General features: G+C 42.3%; 1 protein-coding gene across 5 annotated transcripts in view; it reads right to left on the reverse strand.

The window, feature by feature from the left end:
- The window catches only part of CAPZA1 (capping actin protein of muscle Z-line subunit alpha 1), a 52,329-nt gene that overhangs the window by 12,635 nt on the left and 14,647 nt on the right, over positions 1-25,047 (reverse strand). For 2 of the 5 annotated variants that reach the window (XM_051857398.2, XM_051857399.2), the window contains exons 2-8: positions 24,942-25,041; positions 12,053-12,116; positions 8,411-8,462; positions 5,540-5,603; positions 4,725-4,931; positions 2,594-2,673; positions 1,928-2,006 (exon numbers count right to left, since the gene is read on the reverse strand). In XM_051857398.2, the coding sequence (XP_051713358.1) occupies positions 1,928-2,006; positions 2,594-2,673; positions 4,725-4,931; positions 5,540-5,603; positions 8,411-8,462; positions 12,053-12,116; positions 24,942-25,041 (646 nt within the window). Of the gene's footprint in view, positions 1-982; positions 1,144-1,927; positions 2,007-2,593; positions 2,674-4,724; positions 4,932-5,539; positions 5,604-8,410; positions 8,463-12,052; positions 12,117-24,941; positions 25,042-25,047 lie in introns of those variants that run through there. The other 3 variants (XM_070077873.1, XM_002715766.5, XM_070077874.1) reach the window with 2 other exon arrangements.

Here is a 25,047-nt window from a genome sequence, read left to right on the forward strand (position 1 = left end):
GCCACACTTGAGCTCACCACAGCAGCAACAAGAGGTGGTCACAAAATTATCACAGTGGTGAGCATACTATGTACTATATTAATTTAATGCAGCTATTATTCAATACTGCATCTTTAGGTCTGTTTATATTTCTCTCACCTGTGAATGGTGCATGTAAAGTTTATGTTTGTGTGTTTTGTTAAGTTTTAACCTTTTCTTTTCCATTTTATTTGAAAGACAGATGGAGAAAAAAGAGAAAGGGCATGCGAGCATCCATTTACTGGTTCATTCCCAAATGACTGCAACAGTTGGGGCTGGGTCAGGCCAAAGGAAGCCGTAAGGCCAAAACTCAATCTGAGGCTCTCTTGGGTATAGGAACCCAAGCATGAATTAGTAGGAAGCTGGATCAGAAGGGGAGTCAGGACTCAAACCAGGAGCTCCAATATGGTATGTGGGTGTCTTAACTGCTACACCAAATGCTGCCCCAGTTTTGATTTTTTTTTTGACAGGCAGAGTTAGACAGTGAGAGAGACAGAGAGAAAGGTCTTCCTTCCATTGGTTCACCCCCCAAATGGCTGCCACGGCTGGCGCTGTGCAATCCAAAGCCAGGAGCCAGGTGCTTCCTCCTGGTCTCCCATGTGGGTGCAGGGACCGAAGCACTTGGGCCATCCTCCACTGCCTTCCCAGGCCACGGCAGAGAGCTGGATTGGAAGATGAGCAACCGGGACAGAATCCGGCACCCAACCAGGACTAGAACCCGGGGTAATGGAGCCGCAGGTGGATAGCCTAGTGAGCCACGGCACTGGCCCAGTTTTGATTTTTTATAATAGATTTCTGTATATGTTATGGCAGTAAGTGATAAAATACCATTATCTACATATACATATCTATATATAAAATATATATCTACATATACTTTTTTTAAGATTTTTATTTATTTACTTATTTGAAAGTCAGAGTTACACAGGGAGAGGAAAGGCAGAGAGAGTAGTCTTCCATCCACTGGTTCACTCCCCAACTGCCCACAATGGCCGGAGTTACACAGATCTTCCAGGTCTCCCACGCGGATGTAGGGGCCCAAGGACTTGGGCCATCTTGTAATGCTTTCCCAGGCCATAGCACAGAGCTGGTTCAGAAGTGGAGACGCTGGGACTCGAACCAGCACTGATAAGGGATGCCGGCACTGTAGGCGGTGGCTTTACCCACTACGCGACAGCGCCAGCCCCTCCACATGTATTTTGTGCATTGATGACATACCTAACTTTTATTTCTTTCTTTCTTTCTTTTTTTTTTTTTTTTTGACAGGCAGAGTGGACAGTGAGAGAGACAGAGAGAAAGGTCTTCCTTTGCCGTTGGTTCACCCTCCAATGGCCGCCCGCGGCCGGCGTGCTGCGGCCAGCGCACCGCACCAATCTGAGGCCAGGAGCCAAGTGCTTCTCCTGGTCTCCCATGCGGGTGCAGGGCCCAAGCACTTGAGCCATCCTCCACTGCCTTCCCGGGCCACAGCAGAGAGCTGGACTGGAAGAGGGGCAACCAGGACAGAATCCGGTGCCCCGACCGGGACTAGAACCTGGTGTGCCGGCGCCACAGGCGGAGGATTAGCCTAGTGAGCTGTGGTGCCGGCTTACCTTAACTTTTCCTAGTATTTCTAGACTTTGTGGTGCACCTGTGAATATTTTCAGGTTGTCACAAATCTCTCTCCCCCAATCCATGGACCCATGCAGTTCTTGCCCATGTTGATCAAGGATCAACTGTATATATGCACACATATGAAATTACATAAAAGATATGAAGTTACAGAAGTGCTAGGAAGTAACTTAATAATTATTTTATTCTCTCCTAAAACTACTGTTTGATAATTACTAACACTAGAACAAATGTCAACTTGCATGTTTGTTTTAAAGACATGAAGTATTAACCATAATTTATAAACAGGTTAGAATCTCACCTGAATCTTAAGCACTCCAACCACTTGGGCTGTAGGTGGTGTGATGGTGAATTTCCACTCTGATCTCCAACGACCATTCCTATAAAATATACATACAAAACACTATAGAATTAGCAATAAGCACAAGAAAAGAGGTGATTTGTCACTGAAGAAGAGAAGTTGGGACAGAGGGGAAAAAAGGAACAGTCATTTCTAGTTTGATAATACCCAAGACTGTACCTACTTGGATAAAATTTTGGATTCAAGTAGCTTAACTATAGTCTTTTCTAAGTTATTTTGACTTCTATGTTTCTTTTTTATCCTTTTAAGTAGAAAACCATGCCTATTTTATTCACAGGAGGCTCTTCTAAATACAGATGTGTAAGCTGAGTTATGTGATTAACTCAAGTATTATTAACCCAACTCCACTAAGTCCAACTTTCAAGTGGGTACTTTATTATCACTTACTCTTGGTCAGTAAGAGTATTTTTTAAAAGATAAAACTACAAAACCTTAGGATGGGAAGGAACATAAATAATGTTTAAATCCCTTATTTTATAGATAGGGAATTAAGTCTCTAAGTCTAATAACTTATCCCAATCCAGTTAGATTAAAAACCCAAGTCTCAACCACTGTTTTGTTCCAATATAAAGTAGATACAAACAGAAGAGAACATCTGTTTCTTACCAGAAGTTTTTAGGCTGAAATTGGTGGCTTTCAATACATGCAATAATAGTCTGCTGCCCATCTATAGTTTTAGCATACACCTATTATTGGAAAATAAATAGTTAGATTCCAAAAACACATTTAACCTCCACAACAGCCACTGCATTTAAAGCAGTGTGCTAAATCCTTGGGGAGACAAAGAATCAGAGTATGCTTACTAAACAACAACATTCATCAGATATGAACATTAAGGCAGAGCCTGTGTCAATTTCTGGGAATGAGCATGGTGCCATACATACAGAAGGAAATACTGCTCTTAAGAGTACAAAGGAGATGCCATTTAGGCTGGGTTTTTCAGACAGATGAGATTCTGACAGGCAGGAAATGAGAATAAAGATAAGCCAACAGCTCAGGTAGGAAATCCAGGGCTTCTTTAGTGAATGGCAAGGGGGTGTGTGAAGTGGACTAGTGGGAGACAAAACACGATTATAGATTTAGGTTATATAGTAGTATACATAAGGTAAAATGTGAAGACTTGGGGTGGGTGTCCTGGCACCACTGAGCTCTCACTTAGGATGCTAGCATTTGGTATCAGAGTACTGGTTCAACTCCTGGCTCTTTCACTTCTAATCTAGCTTCCTGCTAATGTGGCTGGGAAGGCAGCATACAATTGCTCAACTACTCAGTTCCTCCACTGTTCTGTGATATCCAGATGGAGTTCCTGACTCCTGGCTTCAGCTTCGACCAGCCCAGGTTGTTGTGGGCATTCGGAGTGTGAGCAAGCAGACAGAAGTTGTGTGTGTGTGTGTGTGTGTGTGTTTGCTTTTCAAATAAATAAATCTTCAAAAAAAAAAAAAAAAAGTTGAGACTTTATTCTATAGGCAATGGAGAGAAAACAGCAAAACAATATGACTAGGATTATGACTTTGAGAGAATAAAACTGCACTGGTGTACACAAAAGTCTGTGTTGTTTTCCCTCCATTAAATGGATGTAAGCTTTTAAGAAAGGGAAATTGTTTTGGGGAATGCTCACATTTACAGAGGTGGATAGGAAGAAAATAATTGAGACAAGTAAGGGAAGAAAGTTGGTTTGCTGGTTCAAGTAATTCTGTTTATCTAATGAAGATATCTAAACTATTCAGAAGCAGCTCTGTAAAAATGCATACACCAACGGGGTTGGTGTTGTGGTACAGTGGATAAAGCTGCTAACTGCAGTGCCAGCATCCCATATGGACGCTGGTTCAAGTCCCATCTGCTCCACTTCTAATCCAGCTCCCTGCTAATGTGCCTCGGAAAGCAGTGGAAGATGGCCCAAGTGTTTGGGCCCCTGCCACCCATGTGGGAAACCCGGAAGAAGCTCTTGGCTCCTGGCTTTGGCCTGGCCCAGCTCTGGCCATCGTGGCCATTTGAGGAGTGAACCAGTAGATGGAAGATAGATCAATTTCTGTCTCTCCCTCTTTAACTCTGCTTTTTAAATCCATAAATGAATCTTTAAAAATTACAATTAAAAAATTAAAGGCCTATTCCAAAAAGTCATAAATGTGGGCAACAGCTTACCCAGTGATCTTTTTTTTTTTTTTTTTAAAAGATTTATTTATTGATTTGAAAGGCAGAGGCAGAGACAGAGAGAGGTATTCCATCCACTGGTTCACTCCCCAAAGGCCACAATGGCTGGAGCTGAGCTGACCCAAAGCCAGAAGCAAGGAGCTTCTTCCAGGTCTCCCAAGTGGGTGCAGGGACCCAAGCACTTGGGCCATCTTCTACTGCTTTTCCAGGCCATAGCAGAGAGCTGAATCAGAAGTGGAGCAGCCAGGACTCGAACCAGCACTAATGTGGAATGCCAGAATTACAAGCGGTAGCTTTACCCACTATGCCACAGTGCCAGCCCCAAACCCCAAAATCTTAACTTTTTTTTCCCCGTGTCTAAGCTAACTACCTTGGTTAGGAACATTTACTTTGACACATTACCTCGAGTTTATAAAAGGATTTTTCCATTAAAAATTCCTACTTATTTATACTCAAAAATGACACAGGGCTAAAATGGAAAGAAAACCATTACTAAGAAGAAAGAAGTAATGGCTGTCAAGCCAAAGCCCCCAAGGTAAGTGTAATAAATAAAACACTCTGATAATAAAATAGGCAGATACTTAACAGTACAGAAGCCGTTGGAATAATGATCTTTCACATAGGCTCTCAAAGCACTGTCACAGGATTCTCTCCACGACTTCAAGCCTCCATCTACTTCCTCTGGCTGGGGATCACTTGCTTCTTTCCGTAAGTGATCAAACTTAAAGGAAATTTTGTTTCTTGGATCTAAAAATCTGCTATTACCCAGGTCACCGTGCTCTGTAATTAAGACCTTCCAAAGAGGATTATAAATAAGAATAACTCTGAAAAAAAGGATGGTTCTTTATCACATTAAATAAATTAAAATTCTGAGGAAGACAATTAACTTTTCATTTAGATTTCTCTTTCACAATGACTTAAGTCTCATTCTTTTTTCACGTATTTTATGAAATTATTCCTGAATCATATTTACTGAGTTTTTAAAATAGATACTACAGATTACATAGTTTGCAAACAAAAATACATACAAAGAGCAAAACATGTATATATAAAATATATGTGTGTAACTAGCTCCCAATTAGTAAATTCCTAAACAAGTAGTCTAAAATTCAGTGAGGATGCCTCTTTTTCCATTAAATATAATGTCTCCTGGTACCCCTACCATGGAGAAATAGAGACAGCTAGGAAGACTCAACTTTTCTATTTTCACTGTTCTTGTTAGGGGCAGCTCTCCTTTCTTATCAAAAGAAACTACTAGGGTTATCAGAGAGAGGAAGGCTTTCCTAACATGTAGAATATTTATAAAAATTAAGACACAAATCTACTTAGCACTTGATTCAGACAACCGCTTTGGTTTCTAGAATCTCTATGACATGGCATAACCTAACAAGAAATTATTACCTGATCTTCATATCCTTCTATCTTCACAGGCGTGAACTGATCCATGTTATACTGGGCAAATGCACTGTTTTACAAAGATTTAAAAAAAAGGGAAGTGGAAGGGAAGAAAAGAATTACATATAAATAAACACAGAGGGTAGTTCATAGTCCAATGAAAGGGGATGTCAAAATACTACCTGGTGCTTTGTCTCCAGATGTCCAGTGTTAACACAATGTCTTTTAACCTTCTGAAAGCACTCCAGAGAGCTCAGAAGTACCTCAAGCCCTTAAATTACCTTTTTTCCTCTACACCTAATCCTAAAGAACTTCCAATTCTAAAGTTTTAGGCATTTTCAGGCTGGCGCTGTGGCATATCAGGTAAAGTCGCTGCCTGTAGTGCTGGCATCCCACATGAGTGCTGGTTTGAGTCCCAGTTGCTCCTCTTCCTATCCAGCTCCCTGCCATGGGTGGGAAAAGCAATAGAAAAAGGCCCAAGTCCTTGGGCCCCTGCACCTGCATTGGAGACCTAGAAGAAGCTCCTGGCTCCTGGTTTTGGATTGGCTCAGCTCTAGCTGGCCATTATGGCCATTTGGGGAGTGAACCAATAAATGAAGAACTCAATCTCTGTGCCTCTCTGTAACTCTGCCTTTCATATAAATAATTAAACCTTAAAAAATGAATAAATAAAGTTTTAGGCATTCTGATTATTGTGAATTGTCAACAGTTTCAACTATTTAGGCAGAAGCTTTCAGTATTCAAAAGAATCTTCAATTATAACACGATTTTTGAAATTGCTTTTTATCCTCATTTCTTTGAGGCAGGACAGGATAGAAGAAGCCATAATTAAATATTAGAAGGTATCTCACATGGGAAAAAAGTGAAGTGAGACTGATGATTGAGCAGTAGTCAAGTCTGAGAACAGGGCCTAAGGTACAGAGGAGAGGTCATTTTAAAGGCTGTTAAGACATCAACCATCAAAGCGCTTGCCTAATATTAATGTTTATTTGTACAGTGCATAATTTTTGAGATTCTTCATTTTCTGTGGCTCCCTAGTACGTCTTACAAAGTAAACTAAAGTAAAAGGTAAAATAAAGAGGGCAATAAGCTGCAGTATAAGAGGATATAATATACTTACATTCTTGAAAAGTACCAGTTTTTTCACTTAAAAAAATATTTATTTGAAGGGCAGAGTTACAGAGGTATCTTCTATCTGCTGGCTCATTTCCTTGCTGTCAGCTTTTGCCTGGCTGAGCCCTAGCCATTAGAGGTGCTTGGGGAATGAATTAGCAGAGGAGTATGTCCTTTCTCTGTCTCCCTCTCTCCCCCAACTCCGCGCCTTTTCTCCCTCTCTCTTTCCCTCTCAAAATTAAGAAAAAAAAAATTTAGGGGCCAGCACTGTGGGCTCTAGTTCGAGTCCCGGCTGCTCCACTTCCGATCCAGTTCTCTGCTATGGTCTGCAAAAGCAGTAGAAGATGGTCCAAGTCCCTGGGCTCCTGCACCCACGTGGGAGACCTGGAAGAATCTCCTGGCTTCGGATCGGCACAGCTCCGGCCATTGTGGCCATCTGTGGAGTGAACCAGCAGATGGAAGATCTCTCTCTCTCTCTCTGCCTCTCCTTCTCTCTCTGTATAAATGACTTCAAATAAATAAGTAAATCTTTAAAAAAGAAAAAAACTAAATTAAAATGTGTAGCAATTTTAACAAAATCAGAAGACTCAAAATTAGCCCCAAGTATGTAAACATGTTTAAATATTGTTACTTGGGACCAGCGCTGTGGTTAAGTAGGTTAAGCCTCCACCCACAGAACTGGCATCCCATATGGTCGCCAGTTCAAGTCCCAGATGCTCCACTTCCAATCCAGCTCTGTGCCATGGCCTGGGCAAGCAGTGGAAGATGGCCCAAGTCTTTGGAACCCTGCACTCAGATGGGAGACCTGGAAGAAGCTCCTGGCTTTGGATTGGCTCAGCTCCAGACATTGCGGCCATTTGGGGAGTGAGCCAGTGGATGGAAGACCTCTCTCTTTCTCTCTCTGCCTTTCAAAGAAAACGAATAAATCTTAAAAAAAAAAAAAAAAAACAACCAGCATGGATATAGGGCAGAAGGTGATTGTCTCCTGGGTAACAGCTATTAATTTTTTATAGCTATATCACATCAAATAAATTTTATAATTATTTGATATTATGCGTCACAATGTCCTTGTTCTCACCAGCCATTTTCTAATTCTGATTTCCTATTCACAATGAACTCTGGGCCAGTTGATTAGACAGTAACTGAAATAGAACTCTGTGTTAAGAGTAGTGTTAAAGCCAGGTAACAAGGGGTCTTGAAAGCTAGGAAGCATTTAGATTTGATGTAGAAGATAAAACAACAACAAAAAAATCACCTCTGTTTTTGAGTGCATGACAAATTTTACAAAGATTAATTAGCCTGGCAGTGATAAAGAGTCAATAACTAGGTAGAACAATTATGCTTTTATCGCCAGTTAATTCCAACTATTAAAGGCACATTATGGCTATCTGTTTCTATTTGGCAATTTGATTTGAGAGTTGTTATCATTGCTTACCAGTAGCATAATCTTTCCCTAACTGATTTTTTAAAAAATTCAATGTGAACTAGAAGAACTATAAAAGAAAACTTAAGAGCTAAAATTAATGCTACTATAATGGGGAATACTTGAACCAAAAACCAGAAGTTCAAATAAAAATCAATTGAGGAAGTAAACAACATTTTGGTGAAATTTTCTCTAAGAAAAATAACCAACTAAAATTGCTAAAACCAACTGCTTTATTATAAAGTATTTTGAACTTACAGTTTTCACAGTTCCAGTTTGCTGTCATTACAGTTTACTTAACATTAGAATAACACTCTAGGTGGAGTTGGAAAGATACTTACTGTGCTGCCCCTTCCCTGAGGAGATTGTCATTATTAAGTAGTAGTCGGACATCTGAGGAGGAAAACATATTAAGATGTTGAATAAAGGATAAATTTGAGCAATTTCAGCAAATTTTAACATTTTTAAAATTTATTTAAAGATTTTACTTATTTATTTGAGAGGTAGAGTTACAGACAGAGAGAGGGAGAGACAGAGAGAAATGTCTTCTATCTGTTGGTTCACTTTCAAAGTGGCCACAAAGGACAGAGTTGGGCTGATCTGAAGCCAGGAGCCAGAAGCTTCTTCTGGGTCCCCAACATGGGTGGCTGGGCAATCTTCTACTGGTTTCCCAGGCCATAGCAGAGAGCTGGATCGGAAGAGGAGCGGCCAGACTTGAACTGGAGCCCATCTGGGATGCTGGCACTGTAGGCAGAAGCTTAGCTTACTACACCACAGCGTCAGTCCCAAGATTTATTTATTTGAAAGGTAGAGAGAGAGAGAGAGAGAGAGAGATCTTCCATCTGCTAATTCACTTCCAAAATGGCCACAAGGGCCAGAGCTGGGCCAAGAACTTGCGCCATCTTCCACTGTTTATCCAGGTGCATTAACAGGGAGCTGGATAGGGAGCAGAGCAGCTGAGACTCAAAGCAGCACCCATATGGGATGCTAGTACCTTACCAGCTATGCCATAGCATCGGCCCCAATTTTAGCAAATTTTTAAAATTAGTTTTTTTGGGGCTGGCGTTGCAGCATAGTGGGCAAAGCCGCCGCCTGTGGTGCCAGCATCCCATATGGGTGCTGGTTCGAGTCCCGGCTGCTCACTTCCGATCCAGCTCTCTGCTATGGCCTGGAAAAGTAGTAGAAGATGGCCCAAGTGCTTGGGCCCCTGCACCCACATGGGAGACCTAGAAGAAGCTCCTTGCTTCTGGCTTTGGATTGGCCCAGCTCCGGCCATTGCAGCCATCTGGAGAGTGAACCAGTAGATGAAAACCTCTCTCTCTCTCTGCCTCTCCTCTCTCTGTGTAACTGTGACTTTCAAGTAAAATAAATAAATCTTTAAAAAAAATTAGGCTTTGGATACAGTGTATGTGTAGAAATTCTAAAATTGCAGGTGCTAACGTTCACATATATATAATTATTTGTGCTATAATAATTCAATAATAAATTCTCAAGGAATTTCATAACAAACAAACATGATTTACAGAGCGCTACAGTTAGGATCATTAATTCTATATTTAAATGACTCCTTTAAAATGACCCAAGTGTAAGAATTGCAGGTTTTTCTACAATACCAGATCAAGAAAACTCAGGCACTAATTAGTCAGTGGCAGCACATTTCTGAACACATTCCTCTTTAGATAATCCAATGAGGGGAATCAAAACCATCTTAAAAAGCTATGTGTTGCAGAGTCTCATCATTTTTCTTTAAGAAGAGTACCGTCCTTGTTACTAAGAAACTACCAAGCCTTCATTCCAAGAGGAAAGGCTAATTACATGGCAAAGGCCACTCACTGACTCCTAGAGCTTCTGAAAAATGGCCAACATGTGCCAATAAAAACAGTACTCACACCATACACAGTTCACTAATTCTTATCTTAATGCTTTGGTATCAACTATTTTTATAATTTTATGGTTTTCATGATTTCAGGTAAGAGAAATAAACAAGGGGATTCTACCAAGGTTATTAATTTTGTTAAGTCAAGAATTTATCTCAGGAGCTAGTGCTGTGGCACAGCAGGCTGTTGCAGCGTACTACACTGACATCCACATGGGTGCCAGTTGGAGTCTAGGTTGCTTCACTTCTGATCCAGCTCTCTGTTAATGTGTCTGGAAAAGCATCAGAAGATGGTACAAGCACTTGGGCCCCTGTCACCCATGTAAGGGACCCTTACGGACTTCCAGGCTCCTGGCTTCACGTAGGCCCAGCCCCTACCACTGCATCCATTTGGGGGAATGAACCAGTAGACGAAAAGATTGATCTCTCTAATTCTGCCTTTCAAATAAATAAAATAAATCTTTTTTTAAAAAAAGAACTTACGGGCTGGCACTGTGGCTCACTTGGCTAATCCTCCACCTGTGGCGCCGGCATCCCATATGGGCGCCAGGTTCTAGTCCCAGTTGCTCCTCTTCCAGTCCAGCTCTCTGCTGTGGCCCGGGAAGGCAGTGGAGGATGGCCCAAGTGCTTGGGCCCTGCACCTGCATGGGAGAACAGGAGGAAGCACCTGGCTCCTGGCTTTGAATCTCTGCCGCGCTGGCCGTAGCGGCCATTTAGGGGTTGAACCAATTGAAGGAAGACCTTTCTGTTTGTCTCTCTCTCACTGTCTAACTTATAAGTTCAAGTTTAAAGAAAACTTTATTTATTCATTTTTTTGGCATGCAGAGTGGACAGTGAGAGAGAGAGAAAGGTCTTCCTTTGCCGTTGGTTTGCCCTCTAATGGCCGCCGTGGGCGGCACATCACGCTGATCCAAAGCCAGGAGCCAGGTGCTTCTCCTGCTCTCCTATGCAGGTACAAGGCCCAAGGACTTGGACCATCCTCCACTACACTCCCGGGCCACAGCAGAGAGCTAGCCTGGAAGAGGGGCAACCAGGACAGAATCTGGCACCCCAAATGGGACTAGAACCCGGTGTGCCGGCGCCATAGGCGGAGGATTAGCCTATTGAGCTGCAGCACCAGCCAAGAAAACTTTCTATAAGCTGAGTTGCTGAAATCTATATTCAGTCAACATGGAAGAAAAGACAAGGGAAAATAAGGTTGCATTTGTTTCCCTTTGGCTAGTATTCAAAATTCATAAGTGATTTTATAAAGAATATCTTGATTTACTTCTACTGTGGTCTATATTCCTGGTAGTAAATGTTTATATGTTTCTCTTAGTTACTCTGTTTCTGCATTAATTTTACCAGTGGATGTTACTGATTGATCTACCAAGTGCTGGGCTCTGGGCCTGGCACAGATGAGTATAGCACAATTCAAGTAGCTAAACTTCTTTTGTAAAACTAGAATTTCAAAAATAAATGTTTGCTAAAAGGAACCCAGATACACAGAGATAAATTAAGATAGAACTGTGATGACCAACTTCTTGCTCCATTTATCTTTTCATCTTGTAGGTGTGTTAAGACAGCAAATAGTATAGAAGGTTGTAAATGCATACTGGTTCCCAAACTGGAAACCAAATGGACTGTGATTCAGAATTACGTGGTAAAGAACTTACTAAAACACAGATTACCTGATTCTACTCAAGATCTAATTAGTGAGAATCTTGAGGGGATGATAAAGCCGAGTCTGTAAATTTAGCAAACTATTTGAATACCATCAGTTCTACCCCACTGACTCTATATTATGTGGCTTCCTAAGTGAAAGCCTTGAAGATATGATTTATAATGACAATCCATTTAACATTATTTTAGCATTTATTGATATTAAACTTTTCTCAGATATTATAGATATTGTAATTTACGGGTTAAGACATTGCTTTTGATTCAGATCTAGATTTGAATCCTTGCTTTGATACTAACTGGGTGATCTTGAACAAATTATTTTAAACTCTTTGAATCTTGATTTCCTTAGCTATAACATATCATAAAGATTTAGAGATAACAAGCACTCAATAAATTAGAGTAATTAAGAAGGGTTTAAAATAACAAAATACTAATCTTTACTCACCATTGAATACTTCATTAAATTCTCCTGGGGGTGCATGAGTGATGAATTTAGCAGCTATGCGTACCTAAAGAGAAATAAAATTCACAATATGAGAATTATGAAGAGTAACATATAAAAGGAAAAGAAAATACAGATCACAAATTTTTATCATATCCCTTGAAATAATACTTCTTTTTAAAATTTTTATGGGGCTGGCACTGGCATCCCATATGGGTGCCAGTTCTAGTCCCAGCTGCTCCTCTTCTGATCCAGCTCCCTGCTATGACCTGGGAAAACAGTGGAACATGGCCCAAGTGCTTGGGGCCCTGTACCTGCGTGGGAGACCTAGAAGCTCCTGGCTCCTGGCTTTGGATTGGCTCAGCTCTGCGTGCTGCAGCCATTTGGGGAGTGAACCGGCATATGGAAGACCTTTCTCTCTGTCTCTCCCTCTCACTGTCTGTAACTCTGTCAAATAAATAAATAAAATCTTAAAAAAAAAAAAAAACACTTTTATTGTTTAGGAACCTTCAGATTTTCTTTTCACAGAACATCCATGGCTGTTTCTAGTATCAGTATCTTCTGATTTTGGGAAAGACATGTTATTTTGATCCTTTTATTTATTTTTTTTAAAGCTGAAGGGTCAGGTTTTGGTCAAAACGTACTACATTCGAAAAAATGGAGTTGTGACCCTAATCTCACTTAGAAATCTTCCATCCACTGGCTCACTCCCCAAATGGCTGCAACGGCCAGAGCTGGGCTGATCTGAAGCCAAAAGCGAGGAGCCTTCTTTCAGGCCCCCTGCATTGGTAGCAGGGCCCAAGCACTCGGGCCATCTTTCATTGCCCTCCCAGGTACATCAACAGGAAGCTGGACTGGAAATGGAGCAGCCAGGACTGGAACCTGCATCTACATGGATGTCAGCATCACAGGTAGAGGCCTAACCTGCCACACCACAGTGCTGGCCCCAATATCATTTTCATTTACAAATTTAAACAGCAACTCCATGTGATCACCTCAACTCTTGCTGGAAAAAACTGTTAAAATTCAACAACCAGATGGCGCTGTGGCACAGTGGATTAACGCCCTGGCCTGAAGTGCTGGCATCCAATATGGGCGCCGGTTCTGGTCCCGGCTGCTCCTCTTCCGATCCAGCTCTCTGCTATGGCCTGGGAAAGCAGTAGAAGATGGCCCAAGTCCTTGGGCCCCTGCACCCGTGTGGGAGACCCAGAAGAAGCTCCTGGCTCTGGATCGGCGCAGCTGCGGCCATTGCGGGCAACTGGGGAGTGAACCAGCAGATGGAAGACCTCTCCTTCTCTGCCTCTCCTCTCTCCATGTAACTCTGACTTTCAAATAAATAAAGAAATCTACAAAAAAAAAAAAAAAAAAAAAAAAAAAAAAACTTGGCCAGCGCTGCGGCTCACTAGGCTAATCCTCCGCCTGCGGCACCAGCACTCAGGTTCTAGTCCTGGTCGGGGCACCGGATTCTGTCCTGGTTGCTCCTCTTCCAGGCCAGCTCTCTGCTGTGGCCCGGGAGTGCAGTGGAGGATGGCCCAGGTGCTTGGGCCCTGTACCCGCATGGGAGACCAGGAGAAAGCACCTGGCTCCTGCCATCGGATCAGCACAGCGCGCTGGCCGTAGCGGCCATTTGGGGGGTGAATCAATGGAAGGAAGACCTTTCTCTCTGTCTCTCTCTCTCTCACTGTCTAACTCTGCCTGTCAAAAAACAAACAAACAAAAAAAAACCACTAAAACTCAACAACCAATCCGTATCACAAAACGACAAAACTACCAGCTTTTGATTGGATTGAATAAAAGGTCAAAATCCCAACAATGGGTAAGAAGTATTACTAATTTTTTGGGTACGGCTTTCAAATTTTTAAAATTAATTTATTTTCCCTATTTGAAAGGCAGATAGAAGAGATCTTCCATTCATTGGTTCAGTTCCCAAATGCTCACAATATCAAGGCTGGGCCAGGTCAAAGGAAGGAGCTGGGAACTCAATCTAGGTCTCCACCATAGCTGGTGGGGCCCAATCACTTGTATCACCACCTGCTGCCTCCCAAGGTGTACATTAGCAGGAAGCTGGAATGGAGAGTGGAACTAAGACTTGAACCCAGGGCATTCTGATATGGGATTGCAGGTACCTCAAATGGCATCTTCATGGCTGTGCCAAACTTCTACCCCAGCAGCGTCATTAATTTTAAAAGTAAAGTAAAGATGACTTCTATCAGCTCTACCATTCAACCCTGTAGAAGGGTTCCTAAATAACGCTATAGAAAACATTTCTTGCCATTCTCCTTTTCTTGACTTCCTATCATAAATAAATGCTAAAATGTTAGAATCTATGGGGCCGGCGCTGTGGTGCAGCAGGTTAAGACCCTAACCTGCAGCACTAGCATCCCCTATGGGCACCGGTTCAAATCCTGGTTGCTCCACTTCAGATTCAGCTCTCCACTATGGCCTGGGAAAGCAGAAGATGGCCCAACTCCTTGTGCCCCTGCACCCGCATGGGAGACCTGGGAGAAGTTCCTGGCTCCTAGTTTCAGATCAGCTCAGCTCTGACTGTTGCAGTCATTTGGGGAGTAAACCTGCACTCTCTGGCTCTCCCTCTCTGTAAAACTCTTTCAAATATATAAAATAAAATAATAAATAAAATAAATCTTAAAAAAAAGTTAGGGTCTAGCCTGCAGATCTAATTTTTTATCTTATTTTTTTGGTTGTTATTTCATACTTTGGGAAGAATTCCTAGGCCCCTTTTTCCAATCTAGTAATATGCTCTTCAGTTCTGCTCATATTGGATTCAAACAATTATTCCGACTGCTAAATTTATAATTTCTAGGATTTTGTTAATATATTTTGTATGTACACAACAATATGCACATTAACTATAGTTATTTATAAGTATATACTTAAACTATGAGCACATTAATTATACTTATTTTAAAGTCTTGTCCTATCAGCTATTTCCCAAGATTTAGACCCTCTGTTGAGTTTGGTTCTTCCCTTTCATGTTACTGGTTTTTCATACACATTTGGTGCTGCCATTCGAATTTACTTGCCTATTCTGTTACCTGTAGCTTGTCTCTGGTGAATTGCAGGGAAGAGGAGTAGACTTGCTGCTGCTGAGTACAGTTATATATATTGCTTATCTTCTGAAAATGAGTCCAAGTTCCAGCTCTACTCCACAATGCTGACCCAGCTACCTGCTAATGCAGCTGGGAAAACAGCAGATGATGGCCCAAAGTACTTGGGCCCCTGCCACCCATGGTAGACCTGGATGGAGCACCTGGCTCCTGGCTGCAGCCTGGCTTAGCATTAGATGTTGCAGACATGTGGAGAGAGAACCAGTGGATGGAAGATCTCTCTCTCTCTAACTCTGCCTTTCAAATAACTAAGTAATTTAAAAAGAAAATCAGTTAATCTACTTTGAATAACAGACCTTTTCTTTTTTTAGTCTATATATGGCAAATCTGAAGTCTATGGTATATCCCACTTTCCGTCAAAGTAAATTTCCTATAATCCTTATATAACTGTGAAACTCTTCAATCAAGCAAAGTGTTTGTAGTCAAAAAATAAATGTACATATTAATACACTACCCAAAGCCAGTGCCGTGGCTCACTAGGCTAATCCTCCACCTTGCGGCGCCAGCACACCGGGTTCTAGTCCCGGTCAGGGCGCCGGATTCTGTCCCTGTTGCCCCTTTTCCAGGCCAGCCCTCTGCTGTGGCCAGAGAGTACAGTGGAGGATGGCCCAAGTACTTGGGCCCTGCACCCCATGGGAGACCAGGATAAGTACCTGGCTCCTGCCATCGGATCAGCACGGTGCGCCGGCTACAGCGCGCCGGCCGCGGCGGCCATTGGAGGATGAACCAACGGCAAAGGAAGACCTTTCTCTCTGTCTGTCTCTCTCTCTCACTGTCCACTCTGCCTGTCAAAAAATAAAAATAAATAAATAAATAAATAAAATTAAAATAAAAATACACTACCCAAAAAAGCACCTTCCATAAAAGGAATAAAGTCACAGCAACATTTTATAAACCACTTATATAACAAAATGTTTGATTGTATAATATTCCTGAAGTTCCCTCAAACTTTTAAGTTACAGATCTAATGGAATTGGTACAAATGAAATGACACAACAGTTTGGATAATGGACGAACGTACATTGCAAACAAAGTAATAGTTCATCCATTTGGCAGATTAGGAAGATAAGTATCAGTAAATAAATACTTTAGACTGAGTAAGACATTGTCTTACCCTCAAGAAACTGACATCTAGAGAAAACACAGCAAGCAGGTATTAAGTGCATAGTGCAATCAACTCTACACATGTAAAGAAGGGGAGTGGTCTTTAAAGGCAGTGACGTTTTGAGCTGAATTCAAGGCTGAGTAGGTAATACCAGGGATGGCATTCCACACAGAGGAAACAATATGTACAAACTGGGACATGTCTTAATGAATTGAAGATAATTAATTTAAACAATGCTACTCTTCATACTAACTCTTTGTTTTGAAAAGTAAAGCTTTTAGGCCGGTGCCACATAGGCTAATCCTCCGCCTGCGGTGCCGGCACACGGGGTTCTAATCCTGGTCGGGGCGCCGGTTCTGTCCTGGTTGCTCCTCTTCCAGTCCAGCTCTCTGCTGTGGCCCAGGAGTGCAGTGGAGGATGGCCCAAGTGCTTGGGCCCTGCACCCCATGGGAGACCAGGAGAAGCACCTGGCTCCTGGCTTCGGATCAGCGCCGGCTGCAGCGGCCATTGGGGAGTAAACCAATGGAAAAGAAAGACCTTTCTCTCTGTCTCTCTCTCTCACTGTCCACTCTGCCTATCCATAAATAAATAAATAAAATAAAGCTTTTAAACAAATGAATCATTTATATTAAAGTAATACTTTTTAAAAGAACATCTCCCAGTTTTTAAATGAGTTGGGATATTTGAAGATACATGCTATGACAAGGGTGACATACTGAATGAGTGGTAAAATAACGTAATCATCTTAAGATTTCAACATGGGCTCCTAAAACACATGATCATGGCAAGGAATTCCACATTATTTTCTGAGAGCATGAATAAAATTGTGGATTACTTGGTATTAGATAATCATGACAGTCTTTCAAGTGTTAAGCTGATTTATAACTATTTAAATACAGCACCATAAAAACACTTTGAACAGACGTAATAATGATAGATTTACATACTCAGTATGAAATCTAAAATCTGCTTCATGGTCTACAAGACCCTGCACAATTTGGCTTCCTCTTCCCCTTTACCACAGTTTAAATCTCCAGCTAGGTTCACAAATGGTTTTCTATCACATAGCTCACTCCCATTTGCATTGAAGTTTCTGTTCATGTAACCTACTAAACAAAGTAGCCTCTCTTAATTCTCATATTTAAATAAGCTGCTACACCCTCCCCACCATTCCCAATCCTAGCCCCTGTATCCACTTTATTTTTTTCCAGCCTACACTAAACATGTTTACTTTATAACATCCCCCAAAGACTTCTAAGAGCACAGAGCAGGGGTCAGTAAATTGCTAACATAGAAGGGCAGATATTTAATATTTTAGTGCTTTGTGGACCACACAGTTTCTGTCTTAACTATAAATAAATGAGCATGATTATGTGCCAATAAAATTTTGTTCTGGGCTCTAACATTTGTATTCCATGTAACTTTCATGTCATGAAATATTAGTCTTTTGTTTTCAACTATTCAAAAACATTAGCTCATAGGTTTTATGAGAACAGGTCGAGGACTGGATTTGGCCCACAGGTCATGGTTTGTCAAGCCCTGGCACAGATGCTAGTTACGCTTGTACACTGGTGTATACTCAAGACTAAGACCTGAGATGGGCCCTATAGAAACGAATACTATTTTACTGTTAATAGAACTCTCTTGATAGCTCAAATAGCTTGTTAAAGTAGGCAGAGAAGACACTATAATCCTCATCTATAAATGAATAGGGACCAGTGCTGCTGCTGAGCGAGTTAAGCCACTGTCCCCAGTGCCAGCATCCCATATGAGTGCCAGTTCATGTGCCAGCTGCTCCACCTCTGATCCAGCTACCTGCTAATGGGCCTGGAAAAACAGCGGAAGATGGCCCAAGTCCTTGGGCCCCTGCACCCACGTGGGAGACAGAGAGGAAGCTCTTGGCTCTTGGATTCAGCCTGGTCCAGCCCTGACCATTGTGGCCATTTGGGGAGTAAACCAGCAGATGGAAGATCTCTCTCTCTCTGATTTTTTTTTTTTTTTCTTTTTGACAGGCAGAGTTAGACAGTGAGAGAGAGAGACAGAGAGAAAAGTCTTCCTTTTTCCATTGGCTCACCCCTCAAGTGGCCACCACGCTGCGCCAATCAGAAGCCAGGAGCCAGGTGCTTCTCCTGGTCTCCCATGCAGGTGCAGGGCCCAAGGACTTGGGCCATCCTCCACTGCCCTCCTGGGCCACAGCAGAGAGCTGGACTGGAAGAGGAGCAACCAGGACAGAATCCGGCGCCCCAACCAGGACCAGAACCCAGGGTGCCAGTGCCACAGGCGGAAGATTAGCCCAATGAGCAGCGGCGCTGGCCTCTCTCTGATTCTTTCAAATAAAATAAGTCTTAAAAAACTTGAATCTAAACTTCAATTAGACTATGCAGTATTAACATGGATTTGGCTTTGTTCTTTTAGATTTTTTTTTAAACTAGGAATTGAGTCAAAGTTTCACTTACACAGCTTCAGAAGTGGGTGGAAATTAAAATGAAATTTAGTAGAGTGAAATGGGGAAAAGAAATGGCTAAGAAGTTAGTGACTGCAAAAATATTTTTGCTGTAACACAAAGAGGAATGACACTTTCCCTAACAGAGATTTTCAATCATTCTCAAGGTTGGCATGAGGAAACAAAGGAGAAAACAGGCATTTCCCATAGAAGAAAAGAATGTCAACACCCCTCTGTTGAGAACCACTAATATAGAGGTTTTAGTTGAGCAAAACTGAACTGTTACTTTAATAAAAAGGCTTTAAAAATTATCCCTATTTCATAAAGTAACAATTTCACTCTACATAGCATTCATCACATGGTATCTGCAGTAAAGGGTATATTTTATCTTTTTTAAAAAGATTTATTTACTTGAAAGGCAGAGCTAGAGAGAGACAGAGACAGAGAGAGAGAGAGAGAAAAAGAGAACATGCATCCATCTGCTGTTTCACTCCCCAAACGGCCGCAATGACAGCAGCTGGGCCAGTCCGAGGCCAGGAGCCAGCAGCTTCATCCAGGTATCCCACACGGGTGCAGGGGCGCAAGCACTTGGGCCATCTTCCACTGCTTCCCCAGGTGCATTACCAGGGAGCTGGATCAGAAGTGAAATAGCTAGGACCATATGGGATGCCAGCACCACAGGTGGCAGCTTTACCTGCTATGACACAATGCCAGCCCTGCTCCATATGAAAGAGGGAATAACTTAACCCTTATACACAATGCCACTCTCTCAAATCTAATAGAGGATTTAAAACTTAGAACTACAATCAATGAAGGATAAGTTTCCCTAAATTTAATTTTTTTTCTCAATCTCTATCCTCTAACCTCGCTGAAAGGTAGATAAAGTAAAATGCCCATAACAGGATTTTCCTTGCCAATTTTAACAAGATTCGAAATTTCATTTTTTATAAAGTATTTATTTATTATTTGAAAGGCAGAGCAAGAAAGAGAGAGAGAGAGATCGATCTTCCATCAGCTGGTTAACTCCCCAAACGGCTGCAACAGCCAGGACTGGGCTAGGCAGAAATCAGGAGCCAGGAACTCCATTCTCATCTCCTACACAGGTGGCAGGGGCCTAAGCATTTAGGCCATCCTCTGCTATTCTCCTAGGCACATTAGCAGGGAGCTGGATAGGAAGCAGAGTAGCTGGAACAGGAACTAGCAATCTGATATGGGATGCTGGCCATGCAAGCAGCAGCCTAACCCACTATACAATATTGACCCTTCAAAATTTCATATTTACAGGGCCGGCGCCGCGGCTCACTAGGCTAATCCTCCGCCTAGCGGCGCCGGCACACCGGGTTCTAGTCCCGGTCGGGGCGCCGGATTCTGTCCCGGTTGCCCCTCTTCCAGGCCAGCCCTCTGCTGTGGCCAGGGAGTGCAGTGGAGGATGGCCCAAGTCCTTGGGCCCTGCACCCCATGGGAGACCAGGAAAAGCACCTGGCTCCTGGCTCCTGCCATCGGATCAGCGTGGTGCGCCGGCCGCAGCGCGCCAGCCGCGGCGGCCATTGGAGGGTGAACCAACGGCAAAGGAAGACCTTTCTCTCTGTCTCTCTCTCTCACTGTCCACTCTGCCTGTCAAAAAAAAAAAAAAAAATTTCATATTTACATTACTAATATCTGTAATGAATCAGAGAATGTCATATTCCATTGTTCCCCAGAAATGGTTTAATTTTTTAAGAGTTTTCACACGTTGTAATTTAGTAAGACACTCTAGAAAATAAATTGGAAGAATTTACAAAAAGTATAAAATTCAAATATTTAGCTTATTAAATAATCTTTTATAAAAGGTTTATTTATTTGAAAGGCAGAAAGAGAGCGAGCAAGTGAGCTATCTTTCACCTGTTGGTCCCACACTTTTGGGGCAGGGTCGGGCTGAAGTTAGAAGCTTCATCTGGGTCTCCCACTTGGGTGGCAAAAGCCCAAGCACTTATGTCATCCTCTGCTGCTTTCCCAGGCACACTAGCAGGGACCTGGATCAGAACTGGAATAGCCAGGACTAAAACAGGCATTCAGATGGGATGCTGGCATCACAAGCAACTGGCATCCATTATTAGTTTAGACACTATTCTGTCCCCAAAGATTCCTGTTTTTGGGAAGTAAACTGGCTTGCTTTCCTTTTCTATACAATACAAGGTCTAGCAAATTAAATGGCACATAGCAAATGATTAATAAATGTTTACAAAATCCCTTTTGAATAAAATGACACAAAGGAAATTTTCTTAAAGTATTATGAGATACTATGACAAAAATGAAAGATTAAGGCTCTTGAATTGGCTAATGGGTTTTTAATTTCCATCTCTTAAAATGTCTTTGAATCATAACCTGTCCCCTAAAGTGGAGTATCTCCTTAAGAATTTGGGAGAGAGAAGAAGCACTTAAGAGTTAAGCATTAGGCAGCCACTTGAGATGACAGCATCTCTGCTAAGCCTCCAGTTCCAGGTTCCTGCTAATGTGCACTCTGTAAGGCAGCAGATGATTGGCCAAGTATTCGGGTCCCTGCAGAGACTTAGAATGAGTTTCTAGCTCCCAGCTTTGGCCTGGCCTACTCCTGGCCATTGTGGGCATTTTGGGAGTAAAGTATGCACGTGTGCTTTCTTTCTTTCTGTTGTCTCTTAAAAAAAGAGAGAGAGAAAGAGAGAGGGATGAGTATTTGGTATTAGGACTCTGCCTGGGATACCTGTATCTCATATAAGAGCCCAGTTTCAGTCCCTGCTCCACTCTGATTCCAGATCCCTGTAAATGTCTACCCTGTGAGGCAGCACGTGATGGCTTAGGTACACAGATCCCTGCCATTCCTGGACTGAGTTCCAGGCTTCAGAATGCCCTGGTTTGGGATGTTGCAAGCATTTGGGATGTGAACCAATGGATTGAAGATCTGTTTGTCTGCCTCTCTCTGCCTTTCAAATAAAGTGAAAATAAAATATTAAAAATTATTAAATCAAGGAGTGGGACTTGGCCTGGCAGTTTAGATGCTGCATGTGTCTGGCTTCCAGTTCCAGCTTCCCACTAATGCACACCCTGGAAGGCAGCAGTGATGGTTGAAGTGCTTGTGTTCCTGTCACCCATGTAGGGGACCGGGACTGGCCCAGTCCTAGACATTTTGGGCATTTGGGAGAGTGAATTACCATATGAGAGCTCTATTAATCTGTCTTCTCTTTCTATGTTTCCAGAACCAAAATAAACAAATTGGGGACGGCACCGTGGCGCAGTAGGTTAATCCTCTGCTTGCGGCGCCTGTATCCCATATAGGAGCCAGTTCTAGTCCTGGCTGCTCCTCTTCCAATCCAGCTCTCTGCTATGGCCTGGGAAAGCAGTAGAAGATGGCCCAGGTGCTTGGGCCCCTGCACCTGCATGGGAGACCAGGAAGAAGCTCCTGGCTCTGGATCGGTGCAGTTCAAGACGTTGCAGCCATTTGGGGAGTGAACCAACGGAAGGAAGACCTATCTCTCTGTCTCTCACTGTCTGTAACTCTACCTCTCAAATAAATAGAAATCTTAAATAAAAAAATTAAAAAAAGAAATAAATTTTAAAACTAGCTAAACTGAGCAATCCCTTTAAATACTGAAAAGTAAATTCCTCTTATCCAGATATTCTTTTTTTTTTCTTAAAGATTTATTTATTTATTTGAAAGTCAGAGTTACAGAGAGAAGTAGAGACACAGAGAGAGTTCTTCCATCGGCTGGTTCACTCCCCAAGATGGCCTCAATGGCCGGAGCTGTGCTGATCCAAAGCCAGGAGCCAGGAGCTTCCTCTGGGTCTCCCACGCGGGTGCAGGGGCCCAAGGACTTGGACCATCTTCTACTGCTTTCCCAGGCCACAGCAGAGAGCTGGATCGGAAGAGAAGCAGCCGGGACTAGAACCGGTGCCCATATGGGATGCCGGCGCTATAGGCCAGGGTGTTAACCCACTGTGCCACAGCCCCAGCCCCCTCCAGATATTCTTTATGTCCTAGTCACCCTATATTCTCCATCACCATTAAAAATTAATAATAACTATATACAATAGCAATTTTTTCCTGACCAAAAGTTTTTCTGAAGTATTACATCTTTCCAAGCTTTTTTCAATCTTTTCATGTAGGCTATATACTTTAAGAAAGGACAACAGTAGCAAGTTGTGCCTCTCTAAATATTTATTTAACCTATTTTTATCCTACTCCATTGTAGAGTTATTCAAGCACAAACAGCTGCATTTCTTTTCCTGAAAGAGATATACCTTATTCTTTTCTTTTCTAAGATTTATTTGAAAGGCAGAGTTGCAGGTTCTTTTTTGTTTCCCATCTAGTTCTAAGGCCTTAATTATCAACAATAAACTGTCTGGGGCAATAAATTTAGTAGGTGTAAATTCCAAGCTTTTGACATGCATATATTACAGTATCAAACTAGGTCAAGAATTCCAGTTTCAGTCTCTATCAAGTAAATAAACAAAATCCCTGCTAGTTGAGGATTCTCAGAAGCTAGTCAGAATTTAATTTGGTACTGCAATCCAGAAAAAAATGTATCTTACTGGTCTCTAGGTCAAAATGAAACACTGGGTTCACTAAATCAAACTTATTGTTATCTTTTTTTTTTTTTTTTAATTCCAAATAAGCTAAATATGTTTCCAGTTTAGACCTGGTGACACTATAAAGACTCAGAACATACTTGGAAATACAATTTCAGATGCACATAGTTTAGTATGATTTATCATTATCAGCAAGATCTAAAGTTGAAAAAGTATATAGGTAAGTCTTTTCATAAAAAAAGATTTAAACATTTATTTACTTATTTATCTGAAAGGTAGAATGACAGAGGGAGAGACAGAGACAGAGACAGAGGAAGAGAAACATGTTTCTCACATGGATGGTACAGGCCCTCATCCTTGAGCCATCCTTTGCTATCTTCATGGGCAAATTAGCAGGAAGCTAGATAAGAAGTGGAATGGTCAGGGCTAACCAGCATTCAGTCGAAAGTAGAGGCTCAACTCAGTGTGTCATAAGGCTAGCCCCAATATATGTCTTAGGTTGGGATCAACATAATAAAAAATAGATGGTGGCAGCTCCAAATAATTTGCTTCATTTACTTTTTTTTTTTTTTTTGACAGGCAGAGTTAGACAGTGAGAGAGACAGAGAGGCTAAGGTCTTCTTTCCATTGGCTCACCCCCCAAAGGGCCGCTCCGAAGCCAGGAGCCAGGTGCTTCCTCCTGGTCTCCCATGCAGGTGCAGGGCCCAAGGACTTGGGCCATCCTCCACTGCCCTCCCGGGCCACAGCGAGAGCTGGACTGGAAGAGGGGCAACCGGGAAAGAATCCGGCGCCCCGACCGGGACTAGAACCCGGTGTGCCGGCGCCGCAGCAGAGGATTAGCCTAGTGAGCCACGGCGTCAGCCTCATTTACTCTTTGAAAAACCACTTTAGCCATTTTTAGTAATTTTATTTATTTATTTATTTTAAATTTTTTTTGACAGGCAGAGTGGACAGGTAATTCTTAGAAACTGTTTTGTCTATTAGCAACTAGTTTTAAGTTTTGTCAGACAATTACAGAAGGTAGGCAACTGTTTTAACTAGAGCAATACTTAAGCATAAAATTTATAATAAACAAGAATTAAACAAGCATCAGTTTCTATTTTCTAATTATCTCTCTCAGTCTTCTCTTTTAATTTATAACTTCTCTATGCATCAAGTTAGGAGGAAATCATCCCCCCCCCCTTTTTTTTGACAGGCAGAGTGGACAGTGAGAGAGAGAGACAGAGAGAAAGGTCTTCTTTTTGCCGTTGGTTCACCCTCCAATGGCCTCCGCAGCTGGCGCACCGCGCTGATCTGATGGCAGGAGCCAGGTACTTATCCTGGTCTCCCATGGGGTGCAGGGCCCAAGGACTTGGGCCATCCTCCACTGCACTCCCGGGCCACAGCAGAGAGCTGGCCTGGAAGAGGGGCAACCGGGACAGAATCCGGGGCCCCGACCGGGACTAGAACCGGTGTGCCGGCGCCGTAAGGCGGAGGATTAGCCTAGTGAGCCACGGCGCCGGCCGGAAATCATTCCTTAGTTCTCATCCTGGACTCTCCTAATATAAGATATGCAGAATTCTGGTAAAAGATCTTGTAGTACTCATCTTTTTTTTTTTTTTTTAAAGATTTATTTTATTTGAAAGATAGAGGCAAAGACAGATACAGAGAGAGAAAGAGAGAGAGAGAGAATCTTACATTCGCTGGTTCACTCCCCAAATGGGCTGATTCAAAGCAGGAGCCAGGAGCTTCTTCGTCTCCCACACAGGTGCAGGGGCCCAAGGACTTGGGCCATCTACTGTTT

Source organism: Oryctolagus cuniculus, chromosome 7 (assembly GCF_964237555.1).
Source record: "Oryctolagus cuniculus chromosome 7, mOryCun1.1, whole genome shotgun sequence".
Taxonomy (NCBI): domain Eukaryota; kingdom Metazoa; phylum Chordata; class Mammalia; order Lagomorpha; family Leporidae; genus Oryctolagus; species Oryctolagus cuniculus.